Source organism: Sylvia atricapilla, chromosome 3 (assembly GCF_009819655.1).
Source record: "Sylvia atricapilla isolate bSylAtr1 chromosome 3, bSylAtr1.pri, whole genome shotgun sequence".
NCBI lineage: Eukaryota > Metazoa > Chordata > Aves > Passeriformes > Sylviidae > Sylvia > Sylvia atricapilla.
The window spans coordinates 24,574,532-24,596,742 of NC_089142.1; the positions used below are offsets into that span (position 1 = coordinate 24,574,532).

At 37.1% G+C, this 22,211-nt stretch overlaps 1 protein-coding gene across 1 annotated transcript in view; it reads right to left on the reverse strand.

The window, feature by feature from the left end:
• LOC136358337 (dystonin-like) overlaps positions 1 to 22,211 on the reverse strand; it is a 290,571-nt gene that overhangs the window by 10,393 nt on the left and 257,967 nt on the right. The window contains 16 exon segments of the mRNA XM_066314265.1: positions 685 to 702; positions 1,549 to 1,623; positions 1,782 to 1,936; positions 3,441 to 3,603; positions 3,921 to 4,084; positions 4,886 to 5,015; positions 5,631 to 5,819; positions 6,616 to 6,759; positions 10,153 to 10,281; positions 11,432 to 11,626; positions 13,036 to 13,195; positions 14,123 to 14,292; positions 17,839 to 17,958; positions 19,620 to 19,826; positions 20,046 to 20,201; positions 21,508 to 21,678. Of these exon segments, the coding sequence (XP_066170362.1) occupies positions 685 to 702; positions 1,549 to 1,623; positions 1,782 to 1,936; positions 3,441 to 3,603; positions 3,921 to 4,084; positions 4,886 to 5,015; positions 5,631 to 5,819; positions 6,616 to 6,759; positions 10,153 to 10,281; positions 11,432 to 11,626; positions 13,036 to 13,195; positions 14,123 to 14,292; positions 17,839 to 17,958; positions 19,620 to 19,826; positions 20,046 to 20,201; positions 21,508 to 21,678 (2,346 nt within the window).

The following is a 22,211-nucleotide window of genomic DNA, read 5'->3' on the forward strand; positions in this document are numbered from 1 at the left end:
TTATAGACTTGCCATAGCTCCTTGAAAACACTATGGGAGAGGGGTTAGTCTAAATGGGAACTGCAATTTTATTTTACCCATTTCCAAAGTATGTATTTAAAGATTCACTGTGTTAGTACATAAGAATAACTATGAGCTAGGTTCCTAATCAGTCTGCCTGATTGCATAGAGACTGTACTTTTTTTTTGCAAAGATTAAAGTATTTTTTGTGCAATTTGTGATAAATAAGTGATAAGACACTGGGATCTGTTTGCCATGATTAGCCTTTAATCAAATAGCCTAAGAAAGGCATTACAGGCTTTTTAGGGATTCTACTATAAAATTGATTGGATAATCACAATTTTTACAATTGCAGTTTAAATGCTCAAGATTTTTCTCTGTGAGAATTGCTGCTGACCATTATCTGGTTCCTTTAAAAGTAATCTCCTTAAATGAGGAAAATGACCAAAGAAAGCAGGTGAGGGATTGTAGAGGAGGGATCCTGAGACAAGGAATGCCCCGTAGCATTTAAAGAAATACCACAGCTGACCAGCAATGAATTAGCTGAAAATTAAAGGATGGCAAGAAGACTAACCATTGCAAGCTTAAATCACTATGTGTTAGGAAAAAAACAAAAAAAAAAAAAAAAAAAAGAAAAAAAAAAAGGAAAAAAGAAACTTCATAACACATTCCACTAGTTTATACCTGATTTCCCAGGAAGAACTGATAAGAAATGAAAAATGGAAGAAAGACACGATTAGTTTACAGGAAATTCTCTACATGACCTAGAACACATGCAAACTAACACATTAGACATTCTAAATAAAGTATCTACTTGAGAGATGAGCGGGTAACTAGCCATCCAGAGACTGAATATTAGAAAATATTCAAGGCCGTCATTTCCTTCCCATTGCTGTTTCTGTGGTCTTATAAAATCTACAAATACTTATTAATTTCTCTTAGCCAAATATTGCATACTTTACCTCAAATTGTTCTGGCTATTGAATCCAGGGGTAGCAGATCTTTCTCTACTGTGTGGTATTTATTTTTCTCTGATCTAAAATAATTCTGCAGGTATCTAATGCTTTGCTTATACTTCAGAAGTATGTGTGTTCCAATAAAATGACAAAAGAGCGTAAAAATGATTGAATACACCTTGGTAAAAGATTTTTGAAGTACAACACAATATCACAAGAAAATATCAGTCACTACTTTTATGAAACTAACAGAATATCAGCTACAGTTTAAACACTTAAGGTATCCAGGCAGAAAGACCAGCTTTTGAGGATATATTGTATGTACATATGCACGTGTGCAGTTAGGTTAGGTCTTAAAAATTCCTAGGACTGAAAACAGCTTCAGTAGTTTAAGTGAAAATAAATACATGCATCAGCAATTTTCCATATTTTTAGTCTATATGTTCTAACAAGTAAAAACAATTTAGACAATCTCAAAGAAAATGTGTAATTGTCATACAAGATCCTTGTGAATTCATACAGCCTAATTCCTTGTGTGTAAACCATGTCATATGAGGAAAGCTGAAAGAACTGAGGTCCTTAAAAGACTTACCCTGTACTTGTTATCCCCAATCTGTTCCACTTGAAACCGTTTTGCACATTTACATTTCGCTACCTGCCTTGTAACCTGCAAAAAACCACAACAGGATAATTACTTTGAATATCACATTTCTAAAGATTTGTGTACCTAGAAAGCTTCAAATTAAATAGGAGTGAAACTAAAGTGAATTACTACAGAATATGACTCCAGTAGAACAGAATGCAACCTAAGAAAGCAGAACGTACCTCATCTTCAATTTTGTCAGCATCCGTGAGAGGCTTGTATGCATCCTTATTTGGATGAAGAGCTGCTACAAATTCATAATAGTCAATATATCCATCACCATCTCTATCAAAAATGTCTGCAACAGCACTCATTTCAAGTCGGCTTGTAGGGAACTCTGCAACAGAAATTTTTTTGATTTTCAATCCCATTACAAGAGGCTTTATCATAAATCTTAGAAGGTGATTAGGCTTTGGGTGACAGATAGTGCTTATAAAAAAAATATCAGACATTCAAACAAGTGAAGGAATATTTCTGAAGAAAAATCTAATCTGAATCTCCAGTGTTACCCAGATATTGGATGAAAATGAGTACCATAGTGTGGCTTGAAGACAGAGACAAAAGCAAGGACACAGATTTAACTGTAAAATATATTAGGGGGTTTGGGGTGGGGAAGGGGGGCGAGGTGTATGTTAATATTCTGACTTTTAAAGTGCATAAAATACCAGAAATTAACAAGATAAGACTATTTATGAGTGAGGAAAGGTCGAGCAAGAGTTTCAGTGCTGATTAAATCTGGAATGCAAAGTCTTCTCAATGCAGATCCATTGAAGTGTGTCATGAAGTCCTTCTTTAGATCAAGTTCACAGCAGCACAGTATTAACCCACAAAGAGATTCTCAATGAAATGGCCAATGAAAATTTAAGGTGAAGAACAGGGATTATATCAGGAGTATTTGGTGGTCATAATAAATTGATAACAACTGAGTTAAAAGAGTAAACTATTTAATTTCTTGGTGCTATTAGGCTTTTTTCATGAATTTTTTTATTCAAACCAAACAGCAATATTCACATATAGTGATCTTTTACTGCATTTCCTAAAGCTGGGGGAAAATATACAGAGTACAATATTTTTTTACTGAGTAACAATAAAATGAAATACTAGGAGCAGCTCAATTCCAAATCATTACTATTCAAAGCAAAAGTCTCCATGATCTGAAGATAAAGGCTTATTTCAGTATTAGGTCCTTATCTGTTATGAGTCTGTTGCTAAAAGGAAATATGATCACATATATGATTTGGAAGACTTATATTACCACCATACCTAAGGAATACTGATCCACCAGGAAAGCTAAGAAAATTTTTTTCTACTTTGATTGCTTGGCATTTTAAGCCTTATTATATAGGTATATGATTATGTCACAGCTCATGGAAACACTGGCTTCAAAAATTGCATAGTTTCCTTCTATAATTGAAACTATTCCATACAAGTTCTTTAACAAAAATTGTATGATCCTGTGAACTGATTTTGAAAAAACATCTCTAGGTTAAATAAGGTAGTTTTTACTATTATGAGTAATCAATCAAAAGCTAATTGTTGAAGTAGCTAGTGTACTATAGGAATGATGATCTGAGTTCAGTAAACCAGCAGACTACTAATTAGAAAATAATATAAATGTGGCATTTGTAACCTGATTCACAATGTAAAATAACTAGAAAGACTTTCTAAAATCTAGAAATGTTTTCAAGTAAAATAATTATAAAGTAATAATAATGAATAAATTCAAAAAGGAAATCTGTGACCTTCCAACACAATAAAGTGCATAGGTCCCACTATCTAGAGAATAAGACTCCATGAGATGTTTGCTCCAAGTTCAACATTATGTTAATTTCAAAACTTACTTGAAGAAAGAATTCCATCAATAAATTCCTGCCTTGTAATCTTCCCATCCTGATCTTTATCAATCCTCCTGAAGAAGTCCATCACGCGAGACTTCTTATGGTTCATCCATCGCATGTATTTTTTCCTCCAAATATCAAAATCAAAGTTGGCAAATTCTCTCAGCTTAATAAAAAACAGAAAGAACTTTTTTCAGCTGAAATCCATCAATCTAGAACATCAATGAGATAGATACCATCTGCGTTTTGTTGAATAATTGATTCTTTGAGGACCTACACAAGCATTTTAAATATCTCAACTCTCCTCATTTAAAAACAATGACAGCTTTTAAAGCACATTAAAGCGCATAGATCACAGTGTTTTCAGTTAGCTGTGTCATACAATATAATACAACGAATATGTAAGTTGTTTACAGTATTGTACATCTAGGGTAAAGAAAATTATGCAAAAAGTATGTATATTCAGTACAGTGCTTTTCTGACCTCTTCAAGTCTGTCCAAAGCATCATTAAGCTTTCTTCTTCTTTCCAAGGCCAGAAGCCAAACTTGCTGCCATTTACTGACTAAAAGGTTTACTCGTGGATTCTTGGTTTCAATTTGTGCCTGGGCTGCTGACGGATAAATGCCTGGTGTTGGGGAACGCTTTCCTGTTAAAACATGATAAAACGCGTAGGGCTCACCCAGTTCAACCAAAACAAACATCCACATGAAAGGCACTTGACCTTCCTAAAATTACTCCTTCCTGTCCCAAAAAAAGAGGTCATACCCCAAGATGATTCTATATAGTGGGATTGTTTTTCACCATTGCTGGGGAGCAACCCAGTGGTGGTTACAGCCTCTTTCATCTAGACAGAAGCAGCTAGTGAGGGCTCCACTAGTCAAGCTGCACAGTTTAAATAAAATCTTCATAAATCTCTCTGAGTTGCAAAGTAAACAACCTCATTTTAGAAGCAGGTTCCATGTATGGGTAAGTATAAAATACAATGGGTATATCTAAAAATACAAAAAGCAATTTCCTCACTTGATGATTCACTTTCCACTCAACTTCAATGAACACACTTCTAACTGGATTAATAAAATTTTATACACAGTAAGAGCACAATTTTGTCTCTATATCTGTCTGTGAAGTTGTCTGCACTTTCAAATAATGGAAGATTTGCAAAGACTCAGCATGTACTTGCTCTTGGAAGTTTAAGGGCACAGGAAAGGCTGCATATTTTAAAAACAGCTATTCATGAAAATTAGGACAAAATGTAAAAATACATGTCTGCTCTGAGAAATTTCCTCACAATTTATAAAAAATTAGAGATAATTAGAAAAGTCAGCCAAGAAAATTTTACCCTCTTTTACCAGAAGTTAATCAAACCTATTAGATTATTAGCAATCTGTAAACTTTATAGACAGAGCAATGGTATGTGTGACACACCCCAAAATACACTGTTACTTACTTCCTGCTCTCCCCTTATCAAGGACAGGAATATGAGATTGTACTGGAGAGGGTTCAAGTGCTTTCCTTTTATAGGTCTTTGTGACTTTATCCACATCAGGCTGTTTTCTGGTCATTTCTTCCATGAATGTCTGCAATCAGATAGAGGGGATCTTAATTAACAATACACAAAAGTAACCAGAGGAATGAAAAACATACACAATAGCAAAACACCAAGTTAAAAAGAAGTGCATAGCAAGACAATTACAATGCCAGCCTCAGAATACAGACATACATAAATGTTTTGCAGATAGATAAGAAAAAATCAGCACTATAAGCTTTTAAGATCACTATGGACTGTCTGTTAAAAGAAGACTAAATCTATAAACCAATCTGTCAAACTCCTTTATTAACTGTATATGGTGAGGTGATATAGAACAGAATTTTGCCTCCAAGATCCTGCTGTTCACATGGCAGTTTACAGAAGTGAGACAGGTCTGGTGTCTAAGTCTGGGGTAAGTCTGTGAGCATGCACTACACCAGCAGCTCCCTCTGGCACTTCATAAACCTATTTTTGATATTTAATCAGTAAAGCCAACTGTACCACTAAATCTAAGATGGCAGCACTATCATACATTTCATGTGGGTTTTCTTTTATTTCTAATATTATCCTTGATTGTATTTAATTATTATAAGAAAAGAAAGCAAAGGAATGATCATGCAGCTTGAGCTGAGATGTGAGTGACATGTCACTTAATAATCCTTACCTGATGTTCGGCTATAAGAGCTTTAACTTCCTCAATCTCCTGGGGGATAACCTCTTTGTCTTTTTCCGTCAGTGTAGTCTCTGCCCACTGCAACCAGGACAGCAAGGCTTCCAGCAGCTCCTGGTTAGCAATAAGTCCAGCCAGAGCTCCTGCCAGTCTCTGCTGATGTTGTTTAGCCCATGCTAAGACCTTGACAAAGGAACCAATACATGAATATGTGCACATCTGAAACTCTTCACTTCTTAGGCCTACTGATGTTTGAATATCAAAGGCGTTAAAGGTAGTGGCTGATCACTAGCAGTAGCTGAGCAACTAGAAATCTTAGTCCAACACATTTCTTCCACAGATATTCAGGATTGGGTGCTGCTAAACACAGTAACTAGCACATTTAGGTAACATATTAAGAATTTTAACTATATGTGTGAGTTAGTGAATCACACAGGATTTGGTGTCAGTTTTCCTCCTGGGTAGTCCTGAAGCCACACTTTTCTATCAACAGTATTTTGTTTTTCTTTAAACTTAATATAAAAAACAGAAAATAACATTATAACAGCTGAGGGTACAACCTACCTGTAGCCACTTAAATAATTTAGATATCTTCTAGATTAAGAATATGTTGGACTGAAATCCTCTCTAATGTAATCAGAAAATCCCTCACATTTGCCCTGTATTTTGTTTGCTTTGTAACTTTTTGACTTCCCCCTAGAAACTATTGGTTTTCCTCACTTGGGAAGTGTCAGACAGTATTTCCTTTAATACATACAAACAAAGAAGCTTGACCATCTGCTTTAGCTCTTAAGGCCCTGTAAGTTTTGAAAGAAAGCCTAGAGAGGCACACTATTCCCATCCATCACCATGGGTATTTTAAATGTTTAGTTCTCAACAGCTGGATCGTTTCCTCACAGTGTAACTACCATGTTAGTTGTCAGCTATGTTCTAATTGAAGATGAACTGCTGCAATGAAGATGGTTCAACATATACTGACCTCTTCAAACCTGGCTCTGATGATTGTTATCCAGTGCTTAATGGTGGTGATGGAGTCTGGGTGGCAGATAGCCAGAATAGCTTCTCCCATACCTGTTGCTTTATTCAGTTCTGCCTTTTTCTCTTCCAGTTTCTTCATAAATTCCTAAAACAGAGGTAGTCATTTTAATTAGACACTGACAAAATTTGCAAGAGAAATCTGAGTTCATAATCTGGAAGGTCATAAGCCTCTTGACTGCTCAAGCAGATTCCACTTGCAAGAGGCAAGTTTCCCTTGTATGAGAGAAGCTTAAACTGTTTAAAAAGCCTGTTCTACATAAAGTACTAAAAAAAGCTCTAAAACCTTATCCCAACTTGTTCCTTAGAAGCCCACCATGCTCCAAATCCTTGAAAGATGCATGCCCTTAATAAAAAAATAAAACAAAGGAAAATCACAGCATTTAGAAGTGCTGTAAACCAGCTATATGATGGTTGGAATCACTATTGGCAACATTTCAATGACTTGGTTTGTCAGTTACAGTAATTCTTCATAATAAACTATCAAGCTCCTACCAGAGGCTGGAAATGTCCAACTATAATTGCATGCTCAGACAAGATGTCAGAGTTCAGGAGCAGCTATACTAAACTAACACAAATGTGACAACTCAGCAGCTGAGGGGGAGAGACACAGCATGTGGGAAAAATCTTGTAAAAGCAAAAGGATGTTTACAGCTTTAGGCATCCAAGCTCATAGTTACTGGTATTCCTACAACAGCGGGACCAGAAATGGATGTGGGGGAAAACAACAATAAGAAAAAGCAACTGAAAGGAGGACTTTTCCCGTCCTTTCTACAGCTTGCATTTCTTTGGTTTTTTTTCTTTTCCCCTTTCCCTTTTATTTTTGATTAATCATTACTACTACAATGGTTTTACTTTTCTGCCTAAATGTTATGCAAGTCTGTGTGTCTTTGTGAGCATCCTTAACTGGAACTGCTACAATCTCTCAGTGCTCAGTGGAAATTTTTTTTTATACTTTAAAATATTTAATTAGGCTGCAAAACAGAACCATGTCTCTGAAGGCTTGTTTCTTCCTCTCTCTGGCCATAAATCCATTTATTTTGGATTAAAGATGAAATTAGAGATCAACCAAGTCAGATCCTAGACAATCCAAAATCACCAAAACATTGTAAAAACAGGTTCTTCAACAACTCATAATGACATTATCCTATGCCTTTACAAAGTATGCATGAAGTAATTATGAAATAAAATGCAAGACATTATCTCTTCTACCTTGTTTTAGAAACCTGGAATATGTATGCTCTATATTTAAATGCATTTGTTGCTAATTGATTTTGATTTAAGCTTTAATTGTTGCCAGACTTTAAGACCCAAATCATAACAGCAAACCTTCTCTTACAAAAACACATACATCCTTACAATATTTCAGTTCAATATAGTTTCGGAAAAGTTGAATTGGATTATAATGAGAGATTACCAAAACAAGCCAGAGACAGGTGAAAAATCTGCAAAAAATGCCCCATTGTGATGCCTTGCTCAGCTGTACTCAGAGTATTTTAAGATTTAAATCTATGACACTCAACTCACAGTGTATTAAACTCTCCCTAATTGTACTGAACTCTGTGGCAAACCAGTGACACAGACAGACACATTTACAAAAGAGGAAATGGGATGCTTTTCACTGAGTAATGCAGGGCATTAACCCAGTACAGCTCTCAGTCCCTAGAGAGGTGGACAAGTGACAGATATCTCTGGCTGAGATAGCTGAATTCACTAAATCGTGCACAGTATTCAAGAAAAGAAAAATTAGAAATGGGCATAAAGATGGACCATTTGGGTAAAATATTGTCCTGAAGAAAACATTTCTACATGTAGTTGGATAGAAATCCAATAAAACTGTTTTACAAAAGTCATAAAGTGACAAAAGGATGATACAGTTCATATTTATGTAATAATTTCAGCCATATTTTTATTATAGTATGCAGCATTATAATGTATAGTATAGTAATATATATTACTTCTTCCCTTATTTTTTTTTCTGTCTTCTTGAAAGCTAATTTTATAAGCTTAAAACGAGAGATGACCTGTTCAAGAAAGATTGTGTGAGCAGTGAAACTGTAATGCCATAATCTTTCTTAGCTTGACAATTTCTCTATTTCTATTATTTACCCTTTAAGAGGAAAATGTGGGAGAACACCTTCTAAAGCCTACTAAAAAATTGAAGTACAGTATGGCCACATCTAACACTGAGATTGTTGTGCTAGCTATCATCCTTCCCAGCTGGACAGGGTTTCTCAGAGACAAAGTCTGCTTTGAGGTTCCAAGTTATGCTTCAGCTTTGGCAGCACAAATGTGGGACTTAGTACAGAAATATTTTGCTAATCCATCTACAGTGCGGAGGAAGACATTTAAAATTGTACTTTCTAATTATTTCAGTGGACCTAAGATTTCACTCAGTTCTCTGTAGTCAGAAGATTAAAAAATCAAGTAAAAGAGAACTGGTGAATCACTGGAAAAAAGGCAGTTAAAAGACATTTCATTGAACAGAGACATTAGGTTGCTGCTGCCAACATTAGTCAGTACACTGTGAGGTTGCTACATTAGCACACACTGATGTATACACACATTTGATGCACACATACATTTGCCAGCTTATGACTAGCACTTGGTTTCCAGGGCCCTAAATTAAAACTGAAAACTTTTTCAAAAAATTGCATTTTAAATACATTGAAAATCTCCCAGTTAAGAACCATTTAACAGTCCTATCTTGCATGTACTCCTCTGCATAATAATATTAACAAACTCAATTTAAACAGGATGCTTTTCCAATCTCCATTTCAAAATTTTTGCTTTACCTTTCTTCAAGCAATGATGAACATATCCAGGATTTATAATCTGTTCTATAACACTGCAGGCACTATACCCTTGGTACCATTTTGTGTAGGCTGAGCTGTGCATGTTAGTAGCCTCTTGTTTGGAGAGTGAAAATTTGACCCATATGATCCTTACTTACCCAATTTCCCATTTCATTACTGCAAAGTTAGTTTCATGGTCGATAATCTACTACCTGCAGTACCTATGCCACCGCAATATTCCAGTAGCCAATGCATGTGGAGTAAGACAGCACGCTGTTTCACCATGACAAAAGGTTCATGGATGATATCATCATTCTGCTGACATTCACAAACGACCTTGCAGGAAAAGTCTGTGCCCTTCAGGTCAATGGTGCTAAAGGAGACAGATACACTTTTGCGATTGCAGCAGTCTGTGTGGTAATTACAGGCATGGTATACTCTATAGAGGGGGTTGCATCTGCCTGTGAACTTCTACAGCAACTTTCTCCAGGCCCATTTTTCCTTTAATAAGCCAAGATGACTCAAACAACAGCCCAACACCAGTCTGGACATCAAACTCTTAACTAAATTAAATTTCTAGCTTCTCTACAGAAAGAATTTCCCCAACACTGGATCCTCCTTTCCTCTATTTTACCACCTATCAGAGCAATTAGAATGAGGAGGATCCTCTTCATTTTCTTGCTTACCCTGTGCTGCTCTATCAATGTTCGCAAGGCCTCTTCATCATCTGGAAGGATCCCATGGAAACGAAGGGCCTGCTCTGCCTCTGCCAGCCACTCCAAAAGGACATGGACCACTGAATGGAATTCTTCTGCCTGTTAAGATACAAGAAGTCACGGTCACTCATGAGGTGACCTGACAGACACACTGCAGCTTACACAAGAAGATTGAAGCCACATTTGGAATCATTAATCATCCAGCAGTACCAGCACATTATCTTTCCATTAAAAAGTCAATGATACACAGCACTACATTTTCATAACTGAAAAAATAGCTCATGCTTCCCAAAAAATTATAGGAAGCCTAAAAGCCTGTCCATGCTTTTAGCCATCTGATTTATAGTGTATTTGCAGCTCAGTTGAGAATGTCATGCCTTTACACTGACAAATTACATGGGAGGTGCTTTCAGGGACCAGCTGGAGAGACGAGAACTATTGTGTGCACAGCCTAAAGCACCAGTCAAGTAAAATGAATTGACAGCCTGCTGGAGAGAGACTCTTTTGTGTCTAGAGAAAACAAGAAAGACTTGCCATATTCAGACACAATTAGTGCTTGAGGTAAGCTCAGGATTGTTTCTGTGGTGCAAAGCAGAGCAGGAATATTGTACACAGTAGATGCATTGCTACTGCAGGAGCCCCATTCTAGCATCAGTGCAAGCTAGTGTATCTTCAGAGAGCTGTACATCCATATTATCTCAGGTTTGGAAACACAGATACACCTATTTATTTGGATTGGTACCAGATAATGTTGACATACACAGACTGTTCTAGATCGTGACTGCACTCAGCACAACTCAATTTTTTCTCTGAAGTACCTCACTGTGCATTGTAATTGTGCCAATGTAAACAATTTTTCAATACACAAATTTACTTCTTTCCAATAAGGAATAAATATGATTGCAATCTCCTGCTTCTTGTGAATGGGGCATAGCTCTTTATCATCTTTCATATTTGACTGTAACTTCAGTGATTTCCTTAGATGGTAAGGTCTTCGAAGCATTTGTTTTGCATTTGTGGTAGAGACTAATAATAACAGGAATAATAAATGCTAAGAGGCACTATTTATGTGCTGTGGCAAAAGGATACAGAAGGTAAGCAATGAGTTCATAAGTAAACAAGTATTTTCAAGTGAAATGAGAGTGAACAACATCAAGTGAAAATGAAATTAAATTTTTGGCAACTAAACTGCAAGATATTTTTCACTGTTTCTCATACAGTACATGCAGCAACATTATTATTCCTCTACCTGCCGAAGGGCCTGTTCCAGTCGTGTTTGCTTGGATACTGACAGGGCACAAACTGTCTCCCAGCGAGTGCTCAGCTCCTGCATTTGGACTTTGACCCAGGAAGAGTCATCACGACTGCCTTCTATCAGCTCCCTTGCAGAGCGCTTGAGAGCCTGGACACTGCTTGTTCTTTTTCCCAGTTCCTTCTGGAAAACCTAGACATCATCAAATATATTTGAAATGTTTAGCTCCTTAAGACATGCTTATGCTAAAACCAAGAAAAAACTACTGGCTATGAAAAGAAATGAAAATACTGTCAAGAGTAACACCATTTAAGTGATGCAAAACACCTAAGTCCTATTTATTAGAATCCACAGGAAAATATTAATACTTTCTTCTAACACAATAAAACTGGAATATGGGAGGAAAATGTCAGGCAGATCCCAAGAATCCATTCTGGTGCAATGCATGGGAAATCTAGTCTCCTTACCACTGATTGATTTCCATTCTTTATCAAAGCAATTGATCTAGCATGGATTAATGCATAAAATTACTGTCAGGAAAAGATCCGATAAAAAGCTAACAATCAAGGACAGAGTTTTAAATTATCCAGACAGAAATAAATTCCCATCTAGGGGGTCTAACTGTAAGGTTTTGGATCTTGCTGCTCATTTGTATATTTATGTGGGAGTATGTTCACATTAGCAGATTGAACAAGCTCCAGTTACTTAAAAGAAGATAATTACAGTGTGCTGTGCCACTGACTGCCACTTACTTGTGATGGACAGTGGTATTTCAGAAGCAACTGAGCATAGTGCAGGCTAATTTTTATAGAGAGCCCATGTTTCCAAACACTTCTTTTTGAGGCTCAAAATCTCCTCCTCAGTGAATAGGAGACACTGAAAGTCACAGGTGGATAAACAGAGGGACCTTCGCTTCCCCATCCTCCCAGGCTGCAGAGCTCTGCCTACATGTCACCTTTACAATACCAGTTAACTTCAGCAGCCATTTCTTCTGACATACTGAACTGCAAAATTGTGATTCAGAGGCAGAGTCCAACATCTCCTTCTTGTTCCCACATCGAAAACCACTTCAGTAATAAAATACCACAGGTTTACATCACAAGCTCCCTGGGCCATGGTCTAGTTGAAATCTATGCATAGCTTTAGCACTGTAATTAGTTTTCTCAAGAAATATACAGCAGCCCCACAGCTTTCACAGGTCTGAAAGGTTGCTCTAGTCATGACAAGTGCATTGGGCATTTAGTTAGCAGATGGACTAAAAAGAGCTGTCTGCCCCAGGGTTTTCCAGTAAAATAATTTTTGTTATCTCTTGCCCCTAGACACACATTTGCAAATGCATATTTGTGATTTATGACATGATATTAATAAACACACAGGGTAGCACAATAAAATAGAATATCTCAGTGCTAACTGGTATTAATGAGTCTCTAAGAGTTGTCCTCTTTCATATCTTTTATAGTATTTTCTATTGTTGACTACATTTGTGTTACAAAACTATTTCATATTTTTAAAAATTACAGAATCGTGAAAGATAAAGATATTATTAAAATGTTACACTTATGAGCAGTCCAGTAACAAAAACTCAGTATTTTTGGAACTACCTTGTGGTTGTCAATCAGGTTCATTACTAAATCGATGTCTCCATGTACTGGTTGGTCTTCTGCTAGTTGAGGTTCAATTTTGTATAACCAGTCAATGAGAGCTTGCAGAGCATCAGTAAACTGTCCCGAAAAGAGCAGGGCTTCCTCCAGTTTATTTTGTCTGAGAGAGGAAAAAAAGCCAAACAACCAAACACACACAAAAGAATCATTCATTCACTTAATTTATACATTCAATAATAGAATGAGGTAAGAGTTAAGGTTGGAAAAAACTGGTAAGATAATTGAGTCCAACCACTATCCAACCACCACTACGTTCACCACCACATCACGTCCCCAGGTGCTACATCCACATTCCTTTTGACCACTTCCAGGGATGGTGACTCAACTTCGTTGGGCAGTCTGTTTCAATGCTTCACAGCCCTTTCAGAGAAGAAGTTTTTCCTAAAATCCAACCTAAACCTCACTTGGTGTAATTTGAGGCATTTCCTCTCATGCTGTCATTTGTTGCCTAGGAGAAGAGACCAATCTCACCTGGTCACAGCCTCCTTTCAGAGGCTCATAGAGAGTAATAAAGTCTCCTCTGTGTCTGCTTTTTTCCAGGCTAAACAAACCCAGTTCCCTAAGCCACTTCTCACCAGATTTGTGCCCTAGACCGTATCTGCTGCCCTTCCCTGAACTCACTCCAGCACCTCAATACCTTTCTTGCAGTGAGAGTCCAGAACTGCACCCAGGATTTGGGGTGTGGGGGACAATCTCTGCCCTGGTCTTTCTGGCCACACTATTCCTGATGCAGGCCAGGATGCCACTGGCCTGCTTGGCCACCTGGGCACACGCTGGCTCATGTTCAGCTGGTTGTTGACCAGTACCTCCAGAAAACTTCAAATCAAGTTCTCCTTTTGAAAGGACTCTTCCTTTCACTTCCTCCCCTGCTCTTCTACCATACCATTAGGAAAGGATGCATTTGCAGTATTTTACTGCTTTGGCTTTGTCAAACAAACTAGCCACTCTGGTTCAACTTTTATGCAACAAATCCCAAAAACAGAAGCCGTTTTCTTATTTGATGAGTAATTAGTTGAGTTTCATTTACCTTTCCACTGACTTTCCACAAATTGTATCCCATTTATCTCTCAGTTCACTCAGCATGTCATCAAGTTTCAAATTGTCATCAGCCAAGGTGGTTTTCTCTTTCAAGGAACGTCCAGTCCTATTTGTGGTATCATACACAGAATGTTTGGCACCAAGAGATTTCTGGAATTCCTATATATATATGGAAAAAAAGGAGAAAATATTAGTATATCATTAACTGCTTACAGGACATTTTTTATTAGTTTTTGACACACTATGTGCAACTGTAAATATTGCTGCAAGAATAATTTAAACTTATTGCAAAATTTCTATGCTAGTGCCACAGCACACCTGGGGCTTCACACGATGATACCCCTCTGCATTTTGTCCTTCTCTGGAAATGTAGCTCTATGCTTACTGGAACAACTTTGGGAAAATCCCTCCTTCAGTGAGGGCAATGATTCCTGTCCTACCATAATATTCCCAAATTTCAGCCTAGTAGTCAGAAGGATGTGAAAGAACTGCTACTTTGGGAGCCATTAACTGAGCTTTCCTTGCACTACATTCTTACAAACTACAATTTCAAGCCACTCGTAGCGGTCCCCAACAGCTACAAAGGTTATTCTGGTTTAGCTCAACATGGACAAGCTGGGAAACACCCAAGCAGAAGCAGCAGTCAGGTAACATCCAAATAACTCAATCCATGCTAGAAATAAAAATTGCAAGCAGGTTTCTGTGCCCCAGAACTTAGGACAATGACAGTGACAGAGTCTGCCTGCCAGCTCCTTTTGCACAGATCCTCTGGAAGCTTTTGACAGGCACAGAAGAGCACAAGAAACACCGTTTATCTGATACTACACAGGAATTAACTGACTGTCAGAATAAATAATTAAATAAAGGAAGACTGCCAAAAGACATCACCAGCCCAACAAGGCAGCTTTCAAACTGCAGCAATGGCTTGAAATGTTTTATTTCACACCTACATGAATTGCCAGCAGGGAATCAGTTGAAAAAAAAAAACCACAATTTTGCTTTAGATACCCCTTATTTACATCATCAAATATTTTCCGCTTTTTGTTACCAAAAAAAAGCAACATTTGTTTTGTGACAATATTTGCATGTATTTCCTTACTATTCTTTCATTTACCTCATATAAAACAAGGCAAATTTTAAGAAAAAACATGATTGTCAAACTAGGACTACAGTAAAAATAAATACAATTTTCAAAACAACCAGTTTTTATAACAGTTCCTTCAATACAAATAAGATGTCTATGTTTCTTTTTTTTTTTTTTTTTTTGGATGGCCTTTGTTAACTATTTAACACTATGAAAACAATCTTACTAGGTTTGCACAAGGATACACAATTAAACTGCTGCCACAGAAAGATCATACAGGAAAAACAGAATTAGAAATGGCAAAGGGCTGCAATTAGTTCATTCCCTGAGACTAAACCATATCTACTTTCATTTGACTTCAGGTATAACTGATGGTAGATTTTGGTTTAAGCTGCCAGGAACAGATAGGTAAGTTAATTACTGAGATTTTGCTCAGCTAGATACCTTCCTTCTAAGGAAGATGGGCACATACAGATAAAATTAGCCAGGCTCATACAAATGTACTGTAAGAATAACACTCAGCATTAGCACAGAAATGGATTGGGTGACCTAGTGTGGGTTTTTCCATCCCTGACTCCTAAAAATGAGAAAAAAATTCTAATAAACAGACCATGAATAACCCCCAAAAGTCCCTGGCAACATGCTAGATATGAGTGAGAGAGAAAATATATTATCTTGGCTTTTCTTTTCAGGGACTTTTTTTGGCAGTAACAACTGGCAAAGAGCAGGTCCAAATTATTTCTTACAGCACACATTCAGATGGGATAGCAAAATCCTTAAAACTGTGCAAGGAAACCTTCAAGGCTGGACAGAAAAGACAAAGAGAGACGTGGGGTATATGTGGGAGTGGAAGGAAAAGACTCAAAATACAAGGAAGGACATTGCAGTGTTGGGAGGTCTGACAACTCATTAAAAAACAATTGAGTTGATTTCTTGAGAGGGTGGTGTTTGAAGTTTAAAGTCACAAAGTTCACCAAACTCCCCCTCTCACACACATTCGTCTTTTTATCTCCAGATCACCCGTTCAATCCTTACGTGCCTGTACCAATTTCATCCCATTCCTTAATGAGATTCAAGCAACTCAAGAATGCTCCGCAGGCTTTTTACATGAAAGAAGCAAATGCAAAGATACCAGTGACAGGAGTGATGAGTCTGCCAGCCCATTTGAGGAAGCTTGGTGTCATAAGGCCTACTGCTATAAGTATAAAGCACATATCAAGTTTATCAGGTTTAACATTTCTGAAGATGGGCTAAGAATACAGGTAGAGAGTCCTGAAAACCTCAAGGCAAAGTGTCACCATACTGGTGAGGAATTTGAATATGTAAAGAAAACAGGGGAGTGAAAGGATTAGAAGATCAGTAAGACTCAGACTATGGTAACAGTAAGATTCTCCCTGCCAGTTCAGATCACTGACTTCAAATTCTGGCAACAGCAGCAATCCCAAAACAAACTGAAATTGCAGAGTTTGCATAACTGAATGTTAATGTAGGTTTTACCTAAAGGTTTTAAGAGTAGACACAGGTAAAACTATTTTTGCTTGACCAACTGCCAGCTCTCACCATATTAAAGGAGAATGTTTTCCTGGTTGATAAACAACATATCATGCAGCCTGAGAGATGATAAAAAAATAAAGCAGACTGATGAAGTCATTAATATATATGACAAAATTTGTCAGAGGTAGAAGCAATCACCAGAAGCTACAGTGAAAAGAAAAATTAGATATGCAAACCTCTCAGGACATTGAGAAATATGAAAAAAAAGTAGTAAATGGAGAACAATAAAGCTGACATAAAACTGACATAAAAAGTAAATATTTGCCAAAATGTGGAAAACTGAATGATCGTTCAATATCCTAGTGCTTGATGAAACTGCCCCAAGAGAAATCTTAAGACGCAATAGTATCTCTGAAGATTCTACCACTCATGCACTTGATCCTCAATAATATATTATTCAAGGTATTTTACAGAAGCCAAAAAGACTACTTCTGTCTCTGCTTCTGCTCTGTGTCTGAAGAAATTACAGAACATTACATTATCATTATTATTTGAAAAGCCAAGTGAATGAGAGATTTTTTACATATTCACAGCTGAATTTCTCTAAAGATAGTTTCAGAATTTTGAATCCAATAAAGAGAAATATGTGAGCAGTATTTGGTCTAATACTGTCACATTGTTTTCTAGGGGATTTCATTAATATTTCCACTTGACATAAAAAGCAACTGCCAATCAAAATATTTGATTTTTGTTTTTCACTTTTGAAGTTGTCCTGCAGTATTAAAAGAAAAATCTTGACCCATTTAAGTGGACAGTAAATTTTTGGTTTAAGAACTTAGAGAAAGCTTCTTCAGAGATCTCTAGTCTGAAATGGTATTAATCTGCTTTTTGAAGTTTCCATGGTGCTGTATTATTCTTTCCTCATCCTTTTTAACCAACCCCCCCACATATCAGGTACTGTGAAAAATTCTTTTTAATCACACTCTCTTAAACACCATAATTTAATTTGATGTGAATAAACATCTCATTGCAGTGAGGCCACAAATCTACTTTCTTTGGTGATGGAACAATACAAGGCTGAAAGACTTACCTACATTTCACTGGGCATTTTGTGTGTCATGACTCACCTTATGCTGTGCAAGCTGCATCTTTATTTTGTCAGGGTCATTTGCAATTTCAAGATCTGAGTCCAGAGATTTCTCCGACTCTTCTAGCCATTCCATAAGTTTATGCCAGGCTTCATGGAACTAAAGGAAAGTCAGATTTGCATGGACTTTAAAATTCACTGGCTCATGAGACAGTCCAAAAGCATTAAACCCCAACCAAGACTGGCAAACTGACAAAATTTGATGTGTTTTTTCTTCCTGGTCTCTTAAACAGAAATGGTCTAGCCATGCACCCATTGTATTTATTCTCCCTTCCCCAAGTGAGTTAACAACCTTTAACATACATGATATGCACACATCCTACGTATCTGTCAGAGACATATTGGTAATATCTGTTGATATTTTGGTCATTTGGAGTCCTACAGTTTTAGTAGGGTAGTAAACACAGAAAGAACAAGGCTCAGCCATTGCTTATAGGGGGCCATGGCAGTAAATCAGTGGGGAAAATTTCTGTCTGGGTGACGGATGTTCCCTGTAACACTCATAAAAGCTCTTGTTATATCAAATGCTATCTCGATGAGCAAGGAGCACATTTTTGATCTTCCTTCCTGTTTCAAAGAAAAGAGCACTTCAGGGAAGGAAGCAGGGGAAAAGGAAAGATTCAACCAGCTTTTACAAAGTGCCATCTGTTTGGGTTTTGATTTTTCTAAGCTGGTCATTTCTCTCTCTCTTGAAAATTCTTCTTGCCTGGGCTACCTACATATGGAAGCACAAAAAACTACTTCAGAAACCTTTCAAGGCATCTTAGGGCTTTTCAGGGCTGTTGACTAGGCCTTGAGGCCTCGACACCAGTAGCTTTCAGTACTCCTTACACACTGCACACACACAGCTGTCATCTTAAAAACATTCTATTCAGCTTTGTAAATGTGTATTGAGACGAAACCCATCTCATTGCAGAACTACTGTGTATGTGAATGCACAAGAGAAACTGCTGGAAAATAAGAAACATGGGATTGGCTTATGGGCTAATTCATTGCCCAGAGAACTTCTTGAACTGACTGGTGGTAGGGGTGAACATTGGAATGTGGTTTAGCTGTGAACATCAAATCTTAAATTATCATGTCCCCTTGAACAGAAAGAAGCTAGAACTTCCTATTGATATTTAAACAGGTTACACTCCTCTCACATATTCTGCATCTTATCATTTATGTTCCTTGGTAACATGTACTTAAGGAAAAAACCACAGATGCTAACAACTAAAGAAAACTGTGCAAACACCCCCCTCCCTGCAAAAGCCAACCTATACCAGTTTATAAGGAAATAAATTGAGATATCTTACCACATAGAAGATATTGGTCTAGTAACTAACAGAAGAGACTGAGTGGTAAGTGTTGAGTATAATCAGGACACAACATAGACCCAAGCAGAAAATACCAAGGAATACTCCCACAGCTTAGTGAAAAGGGCTCATCACATTCTTTAAAATATACAGAGTTGAATATGAAACTTCTTTTTGAAGATAGATGGCACTAATACACATCTGGAATCAATACTAACTTTCTTTTTTCAGACTATCCTGTACTGCAGACAGAAGTCACTGCATGGGTTGAAAATGATGCTTTCACCGCCCAGATGAAGTGCTCTGGGATTGAATCACAGAAATCGCTCCACTAACTCAACACTGTCTGTTACACTAAACCCAGGCTTGCTTTGTGAGTGCTTTAAAGCATCATATTCTTCAACAATCTGGATGCAATTACATCTAAGTTCAAAGAGCTGTATAACAGCTGTTGTCCCATTACCTGTTTGGCTCTTTTCCTTGCATCATCCAAAGCTCTTCCCCTTTCAACTAAGCGTTGGACTACTTTTTCCCATCGACTCTGTACACTAATCAGCAGATTCTTAATAAGGACAACGTCCTGTTTCTGGCTGAAATATTTCAAATGGGTTCCAGTTTTGTCCAGCTCTATGATCTGATCTCGATGAGAGTTCACTTCTGTGGCAAAAACCTTGGAAAAAAAGGGTAAAAATTACTGAATACTGCGTTGGGTAAACACTGAAAAAACCCAGTCTGATAAAGAATGATGTAGTGAGAAAGACTATAAAATACAATTTTAAAACAAATGAAATGTTTCTCTGAGTGCCAGCATTATAGGGTTCATTTGGACATTGTTCCAGTATCTCCACAGAGTGGGAGAAAAACATTACACATCTGTTTCTTTACATACCTTGTGTTCATCAATTTGAAATAAGACAGTGTCCAAGATAAGACTTGGCCGAGAAGCTGCAGTTAGAGTCTGCTCAGCCTGAGTAAGCCAGTTGATGAAATCTTGAAGTGAGTTGTGGAACTCCATTGCTAAATTGAGGGCTTCTTCCAGTTTGGTCTGTAAAGACAGGTCATACTTCATTAGCAGCTGATATTGTGCAGCGCCTTCAGCCAAGGAAACCATTTTAGTTCAGCACTTTGGAGTAAACCATTTTAGTTTACCATTTCAAAACATGTTTCCAACTCAAAGTTTCTGAGTTTTAAAATAACAGCCTATATTTGAGCATATTCAAGAAGATGGATTACAGGCGCTAACAGCAAAATTATGTATAACAGATGAATAGAAAATACAGCACCTAGTATCAAGGTAAATTTTTCCACATAAGAACATATTTCCTACTACTTAATCCAAATGGGACATTTGGATTTATCAATTTCAGTAGAGTTTCAGAAATCTAAGGTGGTAGTGCACTCAGAAGAGCCTCAAGTAGGTCATCATATTTATTCTTTAGCACCTAATGAAGAATAAGTTTTCCTAGAACACTTCTTTTTAATAAAACCCAATTGTCATTTTGGTTGCCTGAACAGAAACTGATTTGGGATACAGAATTTCACTGATCATGAGACAGCAGTCAGAGATTTTCAAACATTTACACAGCTGACCTCACTGAGCATTCCACCCTTACAGCTTCCTCAAGAAGCTGCTCCTATTCGGTATTAATTAGTTTGTAATTTTTACTTTATTATTATCTTCAGAGACAACAGCATTATGACTATAAAATACAGCTAAGTTGTGAGTTAAACATTTGTGTTTTACACTTACCAGGGCTGTACAGAGAGTTTCTCTGTTTGCAATCATGGATATTATTTTTGTTTGATTGAGTTAGAGCAAGTGGACTATACTTCGTGAAGGAATGAAAGCCACATGAAATTAATAACAAAAAATGTCTGTTGCATATCAGTGAAATCATGCTATTGATCTTTTAGAACAGAAGGTAGTCACTTGAAGTAAATGGCAAAAGGCCATGTGTTTGGGAATTTTAAGAAAAAATGGCTAAAAACTAGGAAAATTAACACAGCAATTCTGTACTGAGGAAGAGATAAACTCGGAGGATCATTCAGTCTCTCATGTCTATGATTACTGCAATAAACCCAAGAAAAAACCCTAGTCCTACCAAATGAGCATTAATAGTATCAATTAATATATTTCTATGGAACAGACTTGTGCCATTCTCACCATACTCCTCCCCCATTATGGATAATTAACTTCTTGAATCTTGTTTTCCCCAGTACTTTCTAAAAGTATTACTGAATTATGCCAGTCTCTACAACTGATTTTAAATGTAAAAAGCAGGCAACAATGCATTCATAAAAGCAGTGATCATTAACACACTTAAATGCATTTTTTACGTAAAAACACGTACTTTTCTTTCACTGAGTTTTGTTTGCACGGATTCCCATTTTTCTTTTAAGTTATTTATGTCCTGCTCAACGTTTGTTTCAGCAGACTCTGGGCATCTTGCAAGCATCTGCTGGCCTTTCTGCATTAGACACTTGTATGCCTCTTCTTTGGCCTCAAAGGCAGCACAAAGTTCCTAAATAAAGAAAGGACCAGAAATGATAAGGTAGAAATTCAATACTCTACAAATACCAGTATAATAGTTATTCCTCCCCCAACATTTAGCAGGTACGATTAAGACTAATAAAGGAAGCACATGTAATTCATAAAAAGCCAAATGAGGGACCCAGTTCCTCAGGAAATGAAAACTTGTATCGCCTGTCAGTGTCTTCTCTGAGATTCACAGGTTGGCAAAGTAAGTACTATGGACTTATTGAAGAAGAGCTACTACAACTTGGTTGGTTTAAAGTCCATCTGTAGCCAAAACACAAGAAGTGTCAGCATTATACACTGTGCTGAAAGCCCAGGTCTATCCAACACCCTTTAAAAGTGTGTTGGACAGCTTGGGAGGGCTGGTTTACAGTACATTGTCTGTATCTTCCTTCACTTGCTAGGCATGACCACTGAAAACATGTCAGACATTTAAAGAAAGCTGTAATAATAATGCTAAAAACATGTTTTACTTCTTAACTTTTCTAATAAAGATGCTTTAAAATCATTTTAAAGGTA